Source organism: Schistocerca americana, chromosome X (genome assembly GCF_021461395.2).
Source record: "Schistocerca americana isolate TAMUIC-IGC-003095 chromosome X, iqSchAmer2.1, whole genome shotgun sequence".
Classification (NCBI taxonomy): domain Eukaryota; kingdom Metazoa; phylum Arthropoda; class Insecta; order Orthoptera; family Acrididae; genus Schistocerca; species Schistocerca americana.
Window position 1 is genome coordinate 708,415,590 of NC_060130.1, and position 22,589 is coordinate 708,438,178.

Sequence of the window (22,589 nt, forward strand, 5' to 3'; positions counted from 1 at the left end):
TGCTGTTACTGTCCTTCATGTAGCACGACAAGTTATCGCCCTGGAAGTCCACCGACCTCTGCCCATTCGGGATCCGCGACCTCGGATTTGAATTGTCATCCGCAGCCAACGGCGACAGCTGATTCAATCAGGAGAGAAATAAAACATTCCGCAGCAGTCTTGGCCTGAAACGGGCGATGCTGAGATAAGAAATACAGCGGACGAGCCGATACAGTGTCATCAGGCGGTATAAAGGGAAGGTTCGTGGTCGAAAGATTAAACTAGCGGTTACAAAATTCTTTGAAAATGAGTTATGTGTAATTAATAGACAGACAGATATTGCTCTCAAAGCTTTCAAAGAGATACAATATCACAAGAAATTGGCGGAAATTCAAGAAGATCCTCAAACAAGCTCACATATCTTTGAAGTTTTTATCCTTTTACTATTTCAGATTTTCATTTCATTTGATACGGTCGTTCACTTTAATTTTCCCGTAAATTTTATCTTAATCTGGCATAATGGCTCGTAATACGTTTACCTCATGCTCTAGAGTAAAGATTCAGCGGCACAGGCAAGGGAAGTGCCAGCAGCAACAGTGTGTTTGTACAGAGCAACTGATTTAGTTCTCTCTCACGAGCGTCTGTCAAGAAGTGAATATTATCTGTGTGTTTATCTGAGTTGACTAGCGTTTAATTACACTTTTCGGCACAAAAATAAACTGCGCCCAGAAGGACAAGGTCGTTTGCGATCATTGTTGGCAGACTCTTGGATGGTGGAACACACATGAAATGATTACACTTTCAACTTTTTTTGTTTTAAGGAGCAAAAACAACTGAGGTCACATGCGCCCAAGGCAAAATTGTAGAACACGAAGACAGAGGAGTTAAAATCCCAATCGACGTAAGAGAAGACAGCTAATAACAGGGACGTAGAGAAAGGTCTATAAAATACACCATAGAGAAACGGATTTCCAGAACTAAAAATTAAATGGCCTTCGCCATATTGCAACGACGGATAAAAAGTAAAACGCGGTCGACAGCCCGCGCGACGTTCGCTAAAACGCCCGATAACTCAGACGGCAAACCCAAGCGGGAACGTAAACGGTTCAAAAATGAGCATTCCGTCAGGAAATGGCGGACAGTTAAATCTTGGGCGCAGAGTGCACAAAGTGGTGGAAGAGCGCAAGTGGCAAGTGGCGATGGTTAAAAAGGCGGTGCCCTATACGCAACCTAGTTAAAATAACCTCCTTCCGACGGGAGGGCCGAGAGGAGGTCGTCCAAGCCGCTGGGAGAGGCTTAATAATCGGGAGTTTATTTCTATGAAGAGTGGACCAGTGGCGATGCCAAAGTGACACCACCTCCTGACACACGGCAACACAGAGATCATTGAAGGGAATATGGCTCCAAGCACTATGGGACTTAACATCTGAGGTCATCAGTCCCCTAGAACTTAGAACTACTTAAACCTAACTAACCTAAGGACATCACACACATCCATGCCCGAGGCAGGATTCGAACCTGCGACCGTAGCAGCAGCGCAGTTCCGGACTGAAGCACCTAGAACCGCTCGGCCACAGCGGCCAGCTGGAGGGAATATAGGAACTAGTGGGCTGAGGTACGAGGACTGCAGCCTTGGCAGTAGCGTCAGCAGCCTCGTTATCTGGCAGACCGACATGACCAGAAACCCACATAAACATTACAGTTCTCCATCAAATGTGAGCAAATGAAAGTTTCCCTGGACTCGTTGCACCAATGAATGGGCGGTGTATAGCGCACAGAGACTATGAAGGGCGCTGAGAGAGTTTGAGCAAAGGACAACTGAAAAGCCTTTGTCGCCGGATGTACTCCGTGGCCTGACACAGGACGAAGAGCTCTACTGTAAATAACGAGCAGTGTGCCGGAAGCCGATACCGGAAATCATCGCCGACAATAACGAAGGCACAGCCGACACCACGGTCAGTCCGAGAGCCATCAGCGTACACTAAGGTACTATCGCGAAGTTCCATGCGATGGTCGTGAAATTGAAGGCGACAGAATGGCGCTGAAGTAGTGTCCTTAGCAAGCGAATTAAGGCAAAGGTGAACACGGGCCGCCGCACGAAGCCAAGGTGGTGAAGGGTTCTCACCCACCAGGAAAGTTGCAGGTAACTTTCAACTATGAAAGACCAACATGTACGCCGGCCGTAGTGGCCGAGCGGTTCTAGGCGCTACAGTCTGGAGCCGCGCGACCGATACGGTCGCAGGTTCGAATCCTGCCTCGGGCATGGATGTGTGTGATGTCCTTAGGTTAGTTAGGTTTAAGTAGTTCTAAGTTCTAGGGGACTGATGACCTCAGAAGTTAAGTCCCATAGTGCTCAGAGCCATTTTTGAACCAACATGTACTGCGCTATACAGCCACAAAATGTACATGTTAGTATAGTGTCGGGAGCCATCCATGGTTATGAATACAAGACGTCACAGCATGGAGCTGTAGAGGTATCGGATGTAGTCCTGTGATCCTCCATCCACTACCGCTTGCACCTGAGCGCGCAGACCCATAGATCGGAGGGTGGAGGTTGAGTGAGCCCTTATGACATGCTCCATGGCATACCATGCGTTCTCTATCACGGAGGGGCCGGGCGATGCTGCTGGCCATGGCAGAGTATCCACAGTCGCAAGGCGCGCTCGGAAGGTCGCAGCGGTATGAGAACGAGCGTTGTCCTATTAAAATAGGGCATAGGCGTGGGCGTTCATGAACAACAAAGCTACCGGCTGTAGGACCTAAGCCATGCACCGTGCAGCAGTCACGGAGCCCGTTAGGAATACTAACAGTGAACAGGCACCATTGGTTATTGCTGTCCACACCACCACACCAGGTTGGCGGGATGTGTGGTGGGAGACCACTCTTCGCGGCCCTCTCCACTTCGCCTCCGGCGCGGATCCAGTAGTTGTCGCCTCCACAGCAGAAGCAAGACTCGTTCGAAAGACGACCCGTTGCCAGTTTGCAGGTCTATGTCCGTCGTTGGTGACACCAGGCGAGTAGGACGCGACGCTGTCAAGGTGTGAGTGGCATGCGTCATGACGGTCGGTATGCGGCGAGCCCTGCGTCATACAGCCACCTGCTAATGGTACTTGTACTTACAGGATATTCTGTAGAAGGCAGGACATCCCGCTGAATGGTTGTATTGTTACCGTGTTACAGGTGTGTGTGTGTGTGTGTGTGTGTGTGTGTGTGTGTGTGTGTGTGTGTGTGTGTACAGGGTGTCACTAACTATTGCTACCAAGAACAACTCCGAAAGTATGATAGTAGCTGAAAATTTTGTAGGACAAAAGTTGCAAGGGGCCATAATATGTCTTTAGTTTTTGTTGCTAAGTGAAGTCGCGTCAGAAATATGGTCAACTGTGTTTTTTTTCAAATGGGATGCTATTCTTTGGCACTTTTTTTTCTCATAGCGGCTCTCGAGACGAATACAGTAATGTGTAACAGTAAGGTCTTTGACGGTTAACGAAAGTCAAAAAGGTGGCATGAACGTCCATTTACAGAAGGTGTTCGAAGCGATGACCATTGGTATCAGTGCAGTGCTGCAATCTTCTTATCATGAATTGAGTGGTATTCTTTATCACATGCACATGCTCTGACAATTCCCTCTCACATATCTTCAGGTGTAGTTGGAACATCTTTATAAACAATGTCGTTTACGAATCCCCACAAGAAAAATCCAGAGGTGTCAAGTCTGGCGAACGAACCGGCCACGACACATCTCCTCTGCGCCCAATCCAACGATTTTGGAATTGTCTCTGCAACTCATTTCTAGCCATCAGCAAAATGTACCGGACACCCGTCATGTTGATACCACATTCTGTTCCTTGTTCCTAAAGGTATTTCTTCCAATAACAGACCTAATGTTTCTTGCAGGAATGTGGTATACTTCCTACCGTTAAGATTTCCTTCGATAAAATAGGGGCCTATAATTCTGTCCTCCAAAATCCCATACCACGTATTTAACGACCACGGTTTTTGGTGTGCAACTTGCCACAGCCAACTTCGATTTTCAGTTGCCCAATAATGCATGTTATGCAAATTAACATTTCCATGATTCGTGAATGCAGCCTCGTCAGTACATAAAATCAATTAATAAATGTGTCAGCCCTCTGATATGAAGTTGATCCCATCGGCAGAATTCAATGCGACGCATTCAATCAGTACCAGTTAAATCTTGGTGGAGACTGATATGATAAGGATGATATTTATGGCGATGCAGAACACGAGCAACACTTCTATGGCTCATGACAGATTCCCTTGCGATTTGACGCGAACTAAAGCAAGGATCTCGAATCACAGTGGCAAGAGTACCAATTTCCATTTCCTCGTTAGTAACTTTCCTTTGCCGGATATGTTTCCGATGCGTTAAAAATGTAGTTGTTCTCAATTTATCATACACATATTTAAATGTACGACGTGTAGGGTGAGTATGTTGAGGATATCTTTCAGCGTCTAAGTCTCTTGCTCTCACTGAATTTCGTTGACATTCTCCGTAAATGAGAAGCACATCGACTTGTTCTTCGAAGGAATACATCATTCACATAAGCCTAATTCGACGATACTAGTCTTAACGTTACTATTAGTGCTGTATTGCGAAACCGTCGAATGGTGTTTATATGTCAATGGCACGTTAGATGGATACGCCGTATTTGGCGAATATTTACTTTTTGAACGATATGAGAGAGAGAATTGTCAGAGTATGTGCTTCGATAAGTGCCGCAGTAGTAAGGAATACCACTTAATCCATAATAAGAAGATTGCAGCACTGCATTGATACCAATGATTGGTTGGTTGTTTGGGGGAGGAGACCTGACAGCGAGGTCATCGGTCTCATCGGATTAGGGAAGGACGGGGATGGAAGTCGGTCGTGCCCTTTCAAAGGAACCATCCCGGCATTTGCCTGGAGCGATTTAGGGAAATCACGGAAAACCTAAATCAGGATGGCCGGACGCGGGATTGAACCGTCGCCCAATACCAATGGTCATCACTTCGAACACCTTCTGTAAATGGACATTCATGCCACCTATTTGACCTTAGCTATCAGGAAAAAGTACCGAACTGTAACATCCCATTTAAAAAACAAAGTTGACCTTCATATTTTCGAAGCGACCCCACCTAGCAACAAAACACCAACGTCATATTATCGCCCCCGTTGTCCCGCACAAATTTGTCCCACAAACTTTTCAGCTACTATCATACTTTCGGCATTATTCTTGGTGGCAATAGTTAGTGACTCGACATGTATATCAGACGTCCAGATCCTACATGTCGTGCATGCATACCTCCCTGTATCCGTAGCCGCCAACAATGGGCAATGGGCAATGATGGTGTCTGTGTGAACGGTACGACAGGGCCACACAGCCCACCGCTGCCTTACAATACGGTTCAAAAATGGTTCAAATGGTTCTGAGCACCATGGTACTCAACTTCTGAGGTCATCAGTCCCCTAGAACTTAGAAATACTTAAACCTAACTAACCTAAGGACATCACACACATCCATCCCCGAGGCAGGATTCGAACCTGCGACCGTAGCCAATACGGTTCCCGGGAAGTCTTCTAGCTGGGGAAACTTCTATCGTCTGGGCGCGCACGTTGAGGTGAAGCTCTAGTGGCGCTACCCGCTGTCGTACTGGTCAGTACGGCCGTTTGGGACTCTCTTACGAGGGCTATTCAGAAAGTAAGGTCCGATGGGTCGGGAAATCGAAGCGACAGTGAATATCCGCTGAAGCTATGCATTGATGCGTTGGGCAGTGTCTTTAGTATTTCTAACGACCGTGTCACGTCGCTGTTTTCAGCTCAGAGCAAACAGTGAGAACGTAAATATGCCTAGAACAATAGAGTTCCCTCCAAGTATGGGTGCCCGTTGCGAGGTTCATCCGATTTCATGCGGCCCCAGATAAAGTATCTGTCATGCATTTCATTCTTCATAACAATTCTCGCCCGCACACTGCAAGGGCAATGAGGACGCCCCTGCAGTGTTTTGGGTAGTGTTTGATCACCCACCATACAGCCTGGACTTGGCGCCCTCTCATGTTCATCTCTGCTCACATGAACCACTGGCCGTGAAGACAACGTTTTGGCACAGGGAGCTAACTGCAAGCCAGCGTAGAGAAGTGGCGGAAAGCATAGGCGGCTGTTTTCTATGACGTGGGTACTGGAAAGTTTGTACATCGCTACGACAAATGTCCAAGTCGGAGTAGCGACTACGTAGAGAAGTAGCTGGAAGGTGTAGCAAACTGTTGCAAATAAAACATTTTTGATTTTCACTGTGGTTTCCATTTCCCGACCGATCGGAGTTTACTTCCTGAATAGTCCTCGAATATCAACCGATGGTCACGACATCATGGCGCCACTCACGCTCCCCACACAGCGCAGCTGAACCTGGCATAGCTACGGTGTACAACTTACATCACCCAGTTTGCAGTGAATCGGTCACATCCTTTTAGGTGCCGCTGTTTTTGTGACGATGAGTGTACTTTTTGTAAGTGCTTGCGTTTTTGTCTTGTATTAGCTCTTGTGTGAGTTGACGTATGTCTATGTGCGTGCCATTTATTTTTGTTTTAAGGGCTTGCGGGTTTTGCGAGCTTCGTGTAGTTAGAACTTTCTAGGGCAGATTTTAGAGCTAGTTTCTTTATCACGCATCCGAACCTCAGTAGATCTGCAGTCATGTAATTTTATGTCTCTCTGACGTCTCTGTTCTTTCTCAATTAGTCTTGACTACTTTGTATTTTTACATGTTTTTAAACAGTATGGAACTGACAGGGACTGTGCTAATGTGTGCGAACACAAGGAGGATTAACCGCTGTTGGGAAACAGCTGGAAGCTGCGTTGGCCACAGCCGAGAGGCTTCGGGCTACTGCTCAAAGCTGCAACGACACTGAGGTACCACTAACGAAAGCTGCAACACCAGTGGTGTCGTTGGAATCCGCTGTAAATCGCGTGGTCACTGCATCTTCCGATACGTAGTTTCAGGCCGCGCTGTCTTCTCTCGAGGGTGATTAAGGCCAGGGGTGGGTTCTCATATCTTTGGGCAGATGGTGAAAGTGCGAAGCGAAATGGCCGCATTGCTGCCTCCTCACAACTTAATAACAAGTACCAGGAGCTACCCATTGTTGACAACACAATTTAGCCAGCACGGGATGCCTCTCCAGTTGGGCCAGTCACCGATTTTTCTGCCCAGGCCAGACAAGAGCAGAGGGTGAGTACGCTAGTCATTTCGGACTTCCAACGTTAGGTGCGTAATAGAGGCCCTAAGGGATATAGCAGGCAGGCTGGGAAAGAATGCAGTTGTGCACTGGGTATTTTTGCGGAAATGTCTCATCCGGGACATGGAAGAGGATCTGCCGGCTGCTATCGAAAACACTAGATGCACCCGGTTGCAGTTCGTGGCTCACATCAGCAAGAATGATGCTGCCGCTTGGGATATGAGGCCATCCTCCGTACCTTTCGGGGGTTGACTGATTTGGTGAAGGCAGTTAGCATCACACACAGGGTGCAAGCTCAGCTCGCTATCAGTAGCATCGTACCCAGAGCCGAGTTCTCTGGTTTGTGGAATGTCTAAACCAAACGCTCAGATGATTCTGTGACGATATCGGATGTGTATTTCTAGACCTCCGCTATTGGGCAGAGAACTGTAGAGCATCCTTAAATGGGCCAGGTGTGCAGGACAAACAGGAAGCGGATACTGTGGTAGCGGAGGGCGTGTGGCGAGTACATGGGACTTTTTAGTTTAGAGGACCACCTCCCCTTTTTCCCTTGGGATCAGTGGTGAATTTTCTGCCAAATTCTGAGGCAGATCAGCCACATTATTTTCACAGAATGTTTGCCCTCATAAGCTGGAAATATATAAGACTTATGATATTAGTAAACTCCAGGAGCATCAATTATAAGGTCCCCGAGTTAGTATCACTTATCTTGGACAATTATGTCCAGATAGTATTAAGAACAGAAAGGTGGTTGAAACCAGAAGCAGCAACGATCTCTACCCCGATAGGTTAGAAGCCACTAGCGGCTCCGTATTAATTGCATTAAGGAATTCGGAATATCTAGTGAGGTTCTTACGCATGAAATAATCTGGTGAAGTTACACATCAAAGACGGATAAAACATGATAACCAGATGCATTTATAGACCACCTGCGCAGGAGCAGTAGTGGAAGAGCACTTCAGAGAAAACTTTCAGAATAAAGTGAATAAGTTTTCTGATCACGCTACTGTGATAAGGGGAGACTTCAATTTGTTAGCTATAGAATGACAGAATCATGAGATCAAATCTGGTGCCAGGGACTTGTGAGGTTCATGGGACAGTGGTTTGTGCGTCCTGTGTGAAAATTACTTCGAGCAGATAGAGAGCTATCTTTTGAGAGTAATGTCTTAGACCCCGAATGAGTTAACGTAGAGGACGGCATCAGTGATCATAAAGCTATGGTTCAAATTGCTCTGAGCACTATGAGACTTAACACCTGAGGTTATCAGTCCCCAAAAACTTAGAACTACTTCAACCTAACTAACCTAAGGACATCACACACATCCATGCCCGAGGCAGGATTCGAACCTGCAAACGTAGCGGTCGCGCGGTTCCAGACTGAAGCGCCTAGAACCGCTCGGCCACAACGGCCGGCATAAAGTTATGATAGCATCAACAACTGCAAGTGTTATAAGGAATGCTGAGAAAGTTAGGAAAACATTTGTTTAGCAAGAGTGACAGGAAACAAATTTCAGAGTATATGAGTGGTCAACATCAAATACTCAGTTCTAAGGACAAAGATTTGTAGCACAAATGGGTAAATCAAATGTGTGTGCCTAAGGGTCCAAACTGCATAGGTCATCGGTCCCTAGACTTACACACTACTTAAACTAAGTTAAACTAAGTTAAACTAACTGATACTAAGAACAACACACACACACACACACACACACACACACACACACACACACACACACACATGCCCGAGGGAGGACTCAAACCTCCGGCGGGAGTGGCCGCGAAGCCCGTGACAGGACGCCTCAAACCGCGCGGAACAAATGGGTAAAATTCAAAACCATCTTTCAATATGCCTTAAACAAGTGTATTCTGAAAAATATTGTTAGAAACAGGAAAGACCAACCGTGATTTAATAACCGTAATAGAAAGTTACTACGAAAGCAAAGAGAGCTTCATCAGAGAGTCAAAACCTAGGTGACAAACATAAGCTGAACGAAGCGAAAAAGAGCATAAGGAGAGCAATGAGAGAAGCTTTCAATGAATTTGAATGCAAAATTCAGCAAACCGATCTGACTAATAACCTTAAGAAATTTTGGTCTTACGTAAAATCAGTAAGCTGATCGTCTATTCAGTCACTCAGCGACTATACTAGCACCGAAATGGAAGACGGTAGAAAGACGGGCGAATTACTGAATCTGGTCTTCAGAAAGTGTTTCCCCGCGGAAGATAGTAATACGGTCCCTCCTTTCAATCACCACACGGGTGCCGAAATAGCAAATCTTGAGATAACCGATATCGGAATAAAAAAGCAACTTCAATCTAAAAGTAGTGGAAAGGCATCTGCATCCGGTTGAGATTCCTGTTAGATTCTACAGAGGTTATGCAAAAGATCATGCTCCCCTTCTAGCAGCAATTGATCGTAGGTTGCTGGAGCAACGAAGGGTACCTAGCGACTAAAAAAACGGCCATGTCGTTGCCATTTTCAAGAAGCGTCGTAGGACAGACGCACATAAATGTTGGCCTTTATTTCAGACGTCAGTCTGTTATGAAGCTGTTGAACATATTTTGTGCTCAAATATTATGAAGTTTTTGGGGTACGAAAATCTCCTGTATAATAATCAACATGTACTCCTCAAATCCAGTTCTACATCTACATCATATACATCAACATGATTACTCTGCAATTCACATTTAAGTGCTTGACAGAGGGTTCATCGAACCACAATCATACTATCTCTCTACCATTCCACTCCCGAACAGCGCGGGAAAAACGAACACCTAAACCTTTCTGTTCGAGCTCTGACTTCTCTTATTTTATTTGGATGATCATTCTTACCCATGTAGGTTGGGCTCACCAAAATATTTGCGCATTCGGAAGAGAAAGTTGGTGACTGAAATTTCGTAAACAGATCTCGCCGCGACGTCAAACGTCTTTGCTTTAATGACTTCCATCCCAACTCGCGTATCATATCTGCATACAAAACGAGCTTCCCTTTTTTGCACCCTTTCGATGTCCTCCGTCAATCCCACCTGGTATGGATCCCACACCGCGCAGCAATATTCCAACAGAGGACGAACGAGTGTAGTGTAAGCTGTCTCTTTAGTGGACTTGTTGCATCTTCAAAGTGTCCTGCCAATGAAACGCCACCTTTGGCTCGCCTTCTCCACAATATTATCTATGTGGTCTTTCCAACTGAAGTTGTTCGTAATTTTAACACCCAGGTACTTAGTTGAATTGACAGCCTTGAGAATTGTACTATTTATCGAGTAATCGAATTCCAACGGATTTCTTTGGGAACTCATGTGGATCACCTCACACTTTTCGTTATTTAGCGTCAACTGCCACCTGCCACACCACACAGCAATCTTTTCTAAATCGCTTTGAAACTGACACTGGTCTTCGGATGACCTTACTAGATGGTAAATTACAACATCATCTGCGAAAAACCTAAGAGAACTACTCAGATTGTCACCCAGGTCATTTATATAGATCAGGAACAGCAGAGGTCCCAGGACGCTTCCCTGGGGAACACCTGATATCACTTCAGTTTTACTCGATGATTTGCCGTCTATTACTACGAACTGCGACCTTCCTGACAGGAAATCACGAATCCAGTCGCACAACTGAGACGATACCCCATAGGCCCGCAGCTTGATTAGAAGTCGCTTATGAGGAACGGTGTCAAAAGCTTTCCGGAAATCTAGAAATACGGAATCAACTTGAGATCCCCTGTCGATAGCGGCCATTACTTCGTGCGAATAAAGAGCTAGCTGCGTTGCACAAGAACGATGTTTTCTGAAACCATGCTGATTACGTATCAATAGATCGTTCCCTTCGAGGTGATTCACAATGTTCGAATACAGTATACGCTCCAAAACCCTACTGCAAACCGACGTCAATGATATAGGTCTGTAGTTCGATGGATTACTCCTACTACCCTTCTTAAACACTGGTGCGACCTGCGCAATTTTCCAATCTGTAGGTACAGATCTATCGGTGAGCGAGCGGTTGTATATGATTGCTAAGTAGGGAGCTATTGTATCAGCGTAATTTGAAAGGAACCTAATCTTGCGAAACTCAGCTCCCTCTGTTCCTCCACGAGTTCCAGAGCCCTGGAGATATCGGCGCTCAGGTTGAGGTGGTGTTCCCCGACTTCAGAAAGGTATCTGGTACAGTTCCACACGCCATTTCGTGAAAAAATACTAGCTTATCGCATGCCGAACAAGATTTGTGACTTGATTCAAAACTTTTTTTATAGATAGAACTTAAAAGATCGCTTTTAACGGAAGAAAATCGATAGACGTCAAGGTAGGTAATCGCAGGAGTATCCCAAAGAAGGGCGATAGGCTGTTACGGTTTATAGTGAAAATATAAATAATCTATCGGGTAACGTCGGAAGCTTCACGAGGCTGTTTTCAGATGATGCGGTGGTCAGTAAGTAGTGAACTGCAGGAAGACCTGCAGAGGTTTGATGAAGCGTGCAGCGGCTGGAAGTTGCCCTAACTGTAAAGAAATGTAACATTTTGCGCATAAACTGGAAAAGATATTCACTAATGTACAATTACACTATTTGTGACAAATCGCGGGAAACAATAACCGCCATAAAATACGAAGCAATAACCATCCGGAGCGAGCTACAGTGGAGTGACAACATGAAACAAATAGTAGGAAAAGCAGATAGCAGGATGAGACGCACGAGAATAATCTTAAGAAACTGCAACTTATACAAGAAAGAAGTGGCTTAGAAAATATTTGTTCGGCCGATTATTGAGTATTGCTAATCAGTTTGGAACCCGCACTAGACTGGATTAATAGAGCAGATAGACAAGATCCAACAAAGAGCGGCTCGCTTCGTCACGGGGTCGTTTAGCCGGTGCGAGAGCGTTACGGAGGTGTTCAACAAACCCGAGTGGCAGACGCTACAAGAGAGGCGTTATGTATCACGGAGAGGTTTACTACAGAAATTTCGAGAGATCATGTTCTGGGAAGAGTTGAGAAACCAATTATTTCCTTCCGCATACGTCTCGCGAAATAACCAGAACCGGAATATCCGAGAAATTAGAGCAAATACTGAGGTTTACTGACACGACGCACCATTTGCTAATTTAACAGGGAAGAGGGGATGAGATAGTGGTACCAGAAGTATCCTCGTCACACACGTGGGGTCGCTAACGCAGTGTATCTGTAGATGTAGACGTAGATAACAGTCAATGAATCTACTGTGTCATTAGCTGGATAGCAGCGAAAAAGAGCTTAAGGCAGGCTTAGTTCTGCTAGCCGTACCCTACGTTAGTATTTATACGTTCCATCGACAACAGGGTCCTTATATACTAGACAGAAACTCAGATTGAACAATGAAGCAATAAGAAATCATCTTTGGCTTTTCTAAGAAATCTCTATTTGCCTGGAAAGTTATGGGAAACGTTGAAAATCTCGGTAAAACTCAGGTACCAATCACAGAAAAATCGCCTGTGCACTCCATCCTACATACTTTACCTCAGAGTCTTAAACCGTGCAGTCCATTAAATTAAAGCACTAAAATACCTAGCACTAACAATTGATCAAAAAGTAACTTGGGATCCTATCCACTAACGATATGAATGCAACCCCAAACCGCCCTAAAACTAACAACTGGTCGAACGATCATCCATACACACAAGACCCTCATGCGCTTCACTCTCACACATGTGAACGACCTTGAGTCCTCCCAAATTCTAACTCTCACTCCAAATCATCTCTACTACCCTTCTGTATTGGACTATCTTCTCGCATCTGTATCTTGTATCAGTTCAAAAAGTTCCTAGACCACCTCAAACGCTAGAGCTTCTTCGCCTGTCCTAAGTCTCCCGTAGACTTGAGTCCCACACACCATCGTATCCCTCATCGCTGAGAAACCATCCTGCTGTTGTGCCTTAGTCAGCATATCTCATCTGCCTCTCATCTTCAAACTCTCCATTTCCTATCCTACGGCAGCTTTAATCACCTGGCTCTCTCAGAAAATAAAATAAATTTTTAGATCACTCATTCCATCAGTATCGAACCTGTTCAGAATCAAACGAAGGTCCTACCCACGCTCATATTGCCGAAATGAATTCCTCTTTATCTCCTAATTCCTATGCCTCGACAGTCTGTTCCTTCCTCTCCAATGATTTCCATACATGTATTCCTGAAGTACAGTTTCCGTCCTCGATAGCACCACCATTATCATTACTGATAAAAGGGCACATCAGTAACACTGATTTACGCCTATCACCGTTTTTCGTCTTAAAATGTGCTTTCGTATTAGTTTTGAATTTGTAAACGCAGACCGGTGACTTGGTTGCTGCCATCGGGCCTATTACCACAGTAGGAATTCAAATAGCGAAAACATTTAAAAATCACAGAAAACATAATTCCCAAAATGCGTTTGAACTTCGCTCCCCTCGAATGCGGTCTAATGCCTTAACCACAGCATTACCTCGCTCTTGTGTTCACATGTAGAGTGGTCGAACGTTCCTCTGAAAAGGTCATCATGAATTCGTCGACATGTACCACATCCCTCATTCTCGGGCAGACCATTACACTAGTTTTAGAACAAATAAGGAGTGATGTGACAAGCAGCCCCCCAATGCATGTATGGAGTCGAAGTTATACTGAAAATTAAATTATTAGATTCTTGACTGGAAAATAGATTAAATTTAGAGAAACATTCGCAAAGAACCATCTCCTGAACTCTACACTCAAAATCGGTGTGCTCGTTGGTTACAAATAGGCCTCTTGTGTTTCAGTATTTCTTACCTTTCAGTCCGCTGGATTCCATCGCCAGCGCTATAGTCAAATTTGAACTTCCAGTTTAGCAGCCTACCAGTCCCGTCCCACCAGACGGAGGATATATATATTTCAGCCAAAGACGCGCCTCAAGGGATAAGGTCGTTTCATCGACAAGTGAGGTGACAGGTAGTTCGTCACTGTAGGAGTATATGATAAATTCAAAAAAATGGTTCAAATGGCTCTGAGCACTATGGGACTCAACTGCTGTGGTCATCAGTCCACTAGAACTCAGAACTACTTAAACCTAACTAACCTAAAGACATCACATACACCCATGCCCGAGGCAGGATTCGAACCTGCGACCCTAGCAACAGCGCGGCTCCGGACTGGAGCGCCTAGAACCGCACGGCCACCGCGGCCGGCGATATAAATTCAGACCAAATGAGACACTCATATCACAATAAAGGGTGTCCAAACGGTCGCACCAATACCCAGTATATGGCAAGGTTGGTTTGTATTTCCCCATGGAAACGATCACAAAGTTGCCGAATGACATTCTGCAGTAGATTGCCCCAAGCATCTTGGTTTTTACAGGCCCTGGAGAACGAGTATACGTGTTCAGCTGGAGAGAGATCTGGTGATATTGCTGGCCAGGGCAGCTTTTGTGTACCACAAAGAGCACGTTGAGTTGCAGCAGCCGTATGTGGAGGTGCACTGACCTGTTGAAAAAATACGTCAACTTCCTTCCAAAAAACTGGCAGTAGCACGGTGAGCACCTGTGCATTGTAATGTGCACTGGTCACTTTACCCTGATGAAACATCAAAAGTGATTGCGAGTTGTAACTGATGGTCCCCCACACCATGAAGCCTGAGATAGTACCTGTGTGTTGTGGGCGAATGCACTCTGAAACAGACAGTCCACCAGGTCTACGCCATGCACTAGTATGTCCATCACTGGCATACAGACAGAACCTATTCTCGTCACTGAAGACAACGAAGTGCCATTCTACTGTCCAGTCAACTCTTTCACGACACCAGAATAGCCATGCTTGGCGGCGGCGTGGGGTCAGTGGCAGCCTCGCCAGAGACACGTCATCCAGCTGCAAGTAGGCGGTTCCAAATGGTTGTTGATACAGGATGTTCTCAGATTTCGTCCCTGGATGACGTTTAGTCGCCGACCACTGTTCGTATAATACGTCGATCTGATGTGTATCTACACTACGTGGACAGCGGGAATCAGGTCTACAGGTGTGGGAATGTTCCACAGACAACTTCTGAAAGCAACGACACACATCGATACACTGTGCCCAACATGTACAGCAATCCATCGATACGTCCATCCAGCATCCTGCAGGTCCACACTGCGATCCCTTGCAAATGCCTTAACCTCTTCAATAGGAGTATGTACTCTCCAGTGGGGCATGATTGTATTCTAGAAAAAATGTAGCAAACGCTGTTTACCATTAAACTCAGTACCGTTGTTGCCTGCAGAATCATCACAGAGGGTGCACAGACAGGCCTCCTGAGTGCCATCTGATCGTCGATAATCGTGAGAGCCCCTCGGCATCCACATAAACTGAGGGACGGAAGTCATGGGATACCTGCTAACATCCTGTCGGACCACCTCCTGCCCGGTGTAGTGCAGCAAATTTGTGCTGCATGGACTCAAAAAGTCGTTTAAAGCCCACTACAGAAAACTATGTTGCCTTTATAGCTGCCAGTTATTGCTAAATGTTGCCGGTGCAGGATTTCGTGCACGAACTGACCTCTCGATTATGCCCCATAAATTTTCGATGCGATTCATGTCGAGAGATCTGGGTGGCCATGTCAATCGCTCGAACTGTCAAGACAGTTCTTCAAATCAGTCGCAAACAACTGTGGCCCGGTGACGTGGCACATTGTCATCCACAAAAATCCCATCATTGTTTGCGAACATTAAGTCCATGAATGGCTACAAATGGTCTCCAAGTAGCCGAACATAATTATTTCCAGTCAACGACAGGTTCAATTGGACCAGAGGACCCAATCCACTGCATGTAAACAGCCCATACCATTATGGAGTCACCATCGGCTTGCACAGCGCCTCGTTGACAACTTGAGTACATGGATTCGTGGGGTCTGGGCCACACACTAACCCTGCCATCAGCTCTTACCAAATTAAACGAGTACTCTGACCAGCCGCCGGTTTCCCAGTCGTCTGGGATCCAACCGTCAGTTAATTCGCGCCCTGTGGCCATAATCATGTCGAAGCCCTTTTCACATGGATCACCTGGACATAAATGACAGCCCCACCAACTCACTGTCCTTTTATACCTTATGTACGCTATACTGCCATCCCTATGTATGTGCATATCGCTATCCCACTACTTCTGTTACCTCAGTGTATTACACCCTGGTGCCACTGAACACAGTCCTTGTGAGTGTTGCATTTTTTTTTTCAGCAGTGTAATTGTCCTAATGAAACTGTGTCAATATCCTGCAAGACTTCGAAATTATTTTAGACCAGTCAACAACTAGATTTACATGTAGAAAACTTAAGTATTGCTCTACACTCACGCACGTATGTATCTCTCAATAACGATGTGCGTAGATAGTGGACTGCACCATCATATAAATTAAAAGGTAGTTGTCGTCGTTTCATTAGTTGGATACTGGAAGAATATTGGCAATGTGCTTTTGGAGTTTGTCCTAAAGTAGTTATCAAAGCCATTCGCCTTATACGAGAGGTGGCGTAGTAGTTAAGGCACTAGCCAACTCGTATTCGGAAAGAACGAAATTAAAATTCCCTTCTAGATCAAGGTTTTCCTTGGTTTTTTTAAGAATAAATGGAACATCGGGTTAGTTCCTTTGTAAAGCAATGGGTTCATTTCACTTATTGTCCATTTCTACGTTGTGCTCGGTCCCAAATGATCTCTTCGTCGACGGGGCGTTAAATCTTAATCTCCCTTCGTTTCTTTCAAGTCATTTAATGATACCACCGAAAATCTAAATCAGGAATGCCATAAGGCAGTTTCAACCGGTTGCTCCCGCTTTGAACCCTATGTCTTAACCACTGCCATCCTTCGCTGGGTTTCAAATCTCAAGAGAACGTTACATAAACATCAAACATTGCGATTGGACGTTGCCAGAAGACACGCCAACAAACTCACAAAGGTCTACTTTAAAATATTTTGAATGCTGGTTACCAGTGAGCTAATAACGTTCTGTAACTACAGTCGGGAGGGACGAGGTTAGTTTAACTTCATGAGTGGTCTCGAATATAGACAGTGAGCTTCTCACGTTTCGAAACTGAATAAAACTGGCATATAGTGCCGTATCGAGCTCATGAAAAGCATCCTGCGACATAATCGTCCCAGTTATCTGCAGAGTATGTGGCCATTTCCAAGTTCCGAGCAGTGTGGTGAAGAAGGCATCACATGTTGTTTAGTCTGATGGCTGTGCTTCCGTAGTTCAGTGTAATATTTTCGCACCTGAAATTTGAAACAATTCTGCGGTCCTTCCGTTTGTGGTTTAGGTACCAAACAACTTCTTTCTGTTGCCAAAACCAGTAAAATGACCTACAAGAAACTGTTGTTTGTTTAGGTATAATAATCAGATATTACAATCTGAACTTCTCCGTTACGAAGAAAAAATAGTGGCATTTTTAGGACACCAGCCCACCCAAGTAAGTTCGAAACTGACAAGCAAACCACAGAGCAAGTTAATACTTTTAAATATTCAGGGCGCAACATTACATATGGTGCAAATAATGAAATATAAATTAGGTTACACCTATTTGATTATTTTCGTGGAACTATACGCAGAACATTGTGTGAAACGACATTCCTTAGATACGTTGGGTTGGGTTGTTTTAGGGAAGGAGACCAGACAGCGAGGTCATCGGTCTCATCGGTTGAGGGAAGGATGGGAAAGGAAGTCGGCCGTGCCCTTTCAATGGAACCATCCCGGCATTTGCCTGGAGTGATTTAGGGAAATCACGGAAAACCTAAATCAGGATGGCCGGACGCGGGATTGAACCGTCGTCCTCCCGAATGCGAGCCCAGTGTCTAACCACTGCGCCACCTCGCTCGGTCTTAGATACGTGGCTAGATATACTTTAATGGATAAAAACAGAAATGACATTCGAGTACAACTGAATACGTAAAAAATAACTGATACAATAATGCTATATCAGTTGAGATGGATAGAACGTATAAACCTTGTATTAGATGCAAAAACCACTAAACCAATAATACAAAGAGGAAAAAGATGTTAAGGAAGACCAATGAAGAGATGGCTTGGCCAGTTTTGAAGGATTCGGAGAGGACGAAAAGACCCAATTCTTAATGATAATGACTGACGCTAGCTTGTCTTGAAAATTTCCTTGTAGCAGTAGGGGATAAGAACTCCGGGCTTGCAGATGTTGCTCATAAACGAAAGTAGGAGGGGACATATCGTGCGTTGTAGCGGGTAACGGGGCGAGCAGCAGAGTCCGTGGCGGGCAGTGGAGCTGCGTGTGACGGCGGCGTGCGCCGGCTGCGGACTGCGGACACAGACGCTCTCCGCCGAAGCTGCGGCGCGCGGCGTACGGGTCGGATACGTCATGCGCCGGTCTCCTTAATTAAGCGAGGCGACGGGCGCTGCCTGGCAGCACACCCAGGCCCAACCGCCGACCGCTGCCCTCAACAACCCAACGACGATTCGCAAATACTGTGTGTTTCACTTGCAAGTGTCGCAGCGCATTTGTATCACACAGAAACGGACATCGATAACTACAGTCTGAAACGTTTCTTACTTTTGACTCATGGCGTTACCTATTATTCCTAACGTGCAAAAGAAAAAATGCCCTAAGTGGAAGTTGGGTTAAGCGCTATCTACATGTACATTGCTACTCTGCAAATCACATTTAAGTGCCTGGCAGAGGGTTCATCGAACCACCTTCACAATTCTCTATTATTCCAATCTCGTATAGCGCGCGGAAAGAATGAACACCTATATCTTTCCGTACGAGCTCTGATTTCCCTTATTTTATCGTGGTGATCGTTCCGCCCTATGTAGGTAGGTGTCAACAAAATATTTTCGCATTCGGAGGAGAAAGTTGGTGATTTGAATTTCGTGAGAAGATTCCGTCGCAACGAAAAACTCATTTTAATGATTTCCAGCCCAAATCCTGTATCATTTCTGTCACACTCTCTCCCATATTTCGCGATAATACAAAACGTGCTGCCTTTCTTTGAACTTTTTCGATGCACTCCGTCAGTCCTATCTGGTAAGCATCCCACACCGCGCAGCAGTATTCTGAAACAGGACGGACAAGCGTAGTGCATGCAGTCTCCATAGTAGGTCTGTTACATTTTCTAAGTGCCCTGCCAATAAAAATCATCCTTTGGTTAGCCTTCCCCACAACATTTTCTGTGTCTTCTTTCCAATTTAAGTTGTTCGTAATTGTAATACCTAGGTATTTAGTTGAATTTACGGTTTTTAGATTAGATTGATTTATCGTGTAACCGAAGTTTAACGAGTTCCTTTTAGCACTCATGTGGATGACCTCACTTTTCGTTATTTAGGGTCAACTGCCACTTTTCGCACCATTCAGATATTTTTTTCTAAATCGTTTTGCTGTTTGTTTTGATCTTCTGATGACTTTATTTGTCGATAAACGACAGCGTCATCTGCAAACAACCGAAGACGGCTGCGCAGATTGTCTTCCAAATCTGTTTATATAGATAAGGAACAGCAAAGGGCATATGGCACTACCTAGGGGAACGCCTGAAATCACTTCTGATTTACTCGATGACTTTCCGTCAATTACTACGAACTTTGACCACTGACAGGAAATCGCAAATTCAGTCATATAACTGAGATGATATTTCTTAAGCACGCAATTTCACTACGAGCCGCTTGTGTGGTACAGTGTCAAAAGCCTTCCGGAAATCCAGGACGCTATGCTATGCTATGCTATGCTATGATCAACAGCACGTCGAACCGCGTATGTTGTCTGGTGTGTAACTATTGAGCTCCCAAGCTCTATTACTAGTTAGTGCAATATAATTCGTCTTCATTATTTGATTTTTTGCGTCTATCCTATATGTGTGAAATCTAAAACGTTTCTCAAGTAGCCAATAATTTTTTCCCTAATATGATCACTGAGAAGAGGGCCTAAACAAAATTTTACATCCAAGGGATTGAAGCATCAGCATAGAAATTAATGATCGTCGACTAAACATGAAACAATACTACTCGAAGTCGAAATTTTGACCGCCCATCTATATTTCACAGTGTATCCGTAGTCATGAAACTACACACGTCGAAGATTCCTACGATATATGAGAGATGTCTATTCACACGTTTCTCCTCAGAACCAACAGCACCCCGTTCCGCTCTTCGATTTCGATGTGGATCGTAAGGTTTGGACGAAAATGGGGGATCAGAAAGACTTACGAAATCAATGGAGCGTGTAGTGGCGGGAAAACTAACACCGTTTCTCGGAGATGAATCTCTACATTAGGAAACAGTCCTCGCTCTCCAACCGTAACGTGAGCTTACTAGACCTGGTAACTAGCACGAAAACAATGTTTGCATATAGATTTTTTATTAAGGGATTCATTATTCTGCTGTTTTAAGGCAATTGATATTTTATAATTCAGCACTATTTCATAAGACAGAGTGTTTATGACACTGCTAGCCATTCCTTTACAGGGTTTTAAGCCCAGAACAAAAAAAAAGGGGGGGGGGGGGGATTTACATTGTTTCAAAGCTATCGTAAATCTCACTACTCCATATTTTGAAGAAAGAGAGTAATAGTTTATGTACTAGTTAATTACAATTATAAGGTCTCCAGTGGTATATCACATGCAAAAATAAGTACAAAATGCCCTGTGTTACCCCCTATACTGACAATACCGGATTGTCGAGAACCGCGAACAGGTACAAAAAAATGGTTCAAATGGCTCTGAGCACTATGGGACTTAACTGCTGCGGTCATCAGTCCCCTAGAACTTAGAACTACTTAAACCTAACTGGCCTAAGGACATCACACACATCCATGCCCGAGGCAGGATTCGAACCTGCGACCGTAGCGGCCACGCGGTTCCAGACTGAAGCGCCTTTAACCGCACGGCCACTCCGGCCGGCGCGAACTGGTACAACTGCAATCGTAAATTTTACGAGGGTTTTGTGATCTAGGGTTAATTGTATATGAGTCGCAGAGGGGGTGAGGCGTAAGGAGGCAACATTGCCATCTGGCATTCGCAGTTTCACTTTCGAAACTGGTCACAGTCTACAGTGAAACAGTAGATAGCGAGCGTCGCCTAAAACAAATTCATCATTAGCCTTAAAAACAGTGTATTCCATTTCGCTGTTGTGTCGAGAGACACGCACTCAGTAATATAAATATGTTACAAAGGACTTTCTGGTGAAGAGAAAGAACAAGCAGTAGCCAGATCTTCCCAAGAAACCATAAACACAAACATACATACACATATACACACATTATATATATATATATATGGGTTAACGGGTATAAGTGCAGATATTTCTACCGGTGACGAGGAAGGTGTACTGTACAACACTACTTCACTATTTACGTCAGTTGCAGACTAATAATTGTAGCTATTAGGAGTAGTATATTTTTAGGTTGTCAGTATCTGCAAGCACATGTGGCAAGGGTAAACCATTAATCCTTATTTCCCCCTAGACAGCAGATCAGGTGTTGAAGCGTGGACGCAAAACGTTTAGCCTATAGTGACAGGCACAGTCCACTTAGTGGTGCAGTTACGATCGTGCAGAAAACATCAGGTCGCAAAGTTCGTGTTGTGTTTATGGGAAGACAGTTACACGCAGAGAATAAACAACCAGCACACTGGTGTGTGCGTATAAAGGTACCACATACAAAAATAAGTGTACTAATGCCCGTTACACCCTGTACATATGACGCCGAGGTGAGTAATTTTACGATACACACAGTGGTTTGACAGTCTATTGCGGATGAAGCGCTTTACACAGTAATAAACGGTTCACCGCTGATGCCGATGCGAGCGTATGCAGACGTTTCGTCACGAAGAGAACCACGTCCGAGACGGTTTGGCACGCTGAGAAGGTGAGAGAGAGAAGGAAATGTGGGCGCACGTGTAGCGTGACTCACCCGCGAGCAGGCGCAGCAGCGCGGAGTCGTCCATGTCTGCGGGCCGCGCGCCTGGGCCGCACTGCCAGCGCCGGCCGCGAGCCGCGCCCCCCCACCTCGCGGTCTTTATTAAGGAGGCCCCCGCCGCTGCCGCTGCTTGACATGCGCCGCCCGTGCGTCTTCCGCAGCGCCCTCGGCGCTCCTTCCGCTGCTTCCTACAGACGTCACCGCATTACCAGCTGCTCGCGGCTCAGCCGAATGACAGGTACAGTGGCAGATGCTGACAAATGACAAATCGACGGCATGCGCTACCTAACATGTTCCAAAACGCACCGCATAAAAACTGGACTTTTTCTGGGGCTCATACCTCCGGTTCTGTTGGTGACAGAAAGATAGGGTCAAGTGTTCCGGGCAGCCCTTGAGCTACGGATCATTTGTATACCCTGCGGAGGAATCGTCTTACTGTAACTATCCTACAGTAAAGGGTCAAATTTTGAATACTTCACACTTCCTGCAGCCTAGGCAGATCGATCA

The 22,589-nt window shown here is 45.3% G+C and overlaps 1 protein-coding gene across 1 annotated transcript in view; it reads right to left on the reverse strand.

Annotated features, from left to right (window-relative positions):
* The window catches only part of LOC124555531 (src kinase-associated phosphoprotein 2-A-like), a 247,144-nt gene extending 225,011 nt beyond the window's left edge, over window positions 1–22,133 (reverse strand). Inside the window, exon 1 of the mRNA XM_047129485.1 lies at window positions 22,077–22,133. Within this exon, the coding sequence (XP_046985441.1) occupies window positions 22,077–22,110 (34 nt within the window). The 5' untranslated portion in view covers window positions 22,111–22,133. The remainder of the gene's footprint in view (window positions 1–22,076) is intronic.
* Between the last annotated feature and the right edge of the window lie 456 nt (window positions 22,134–22,589).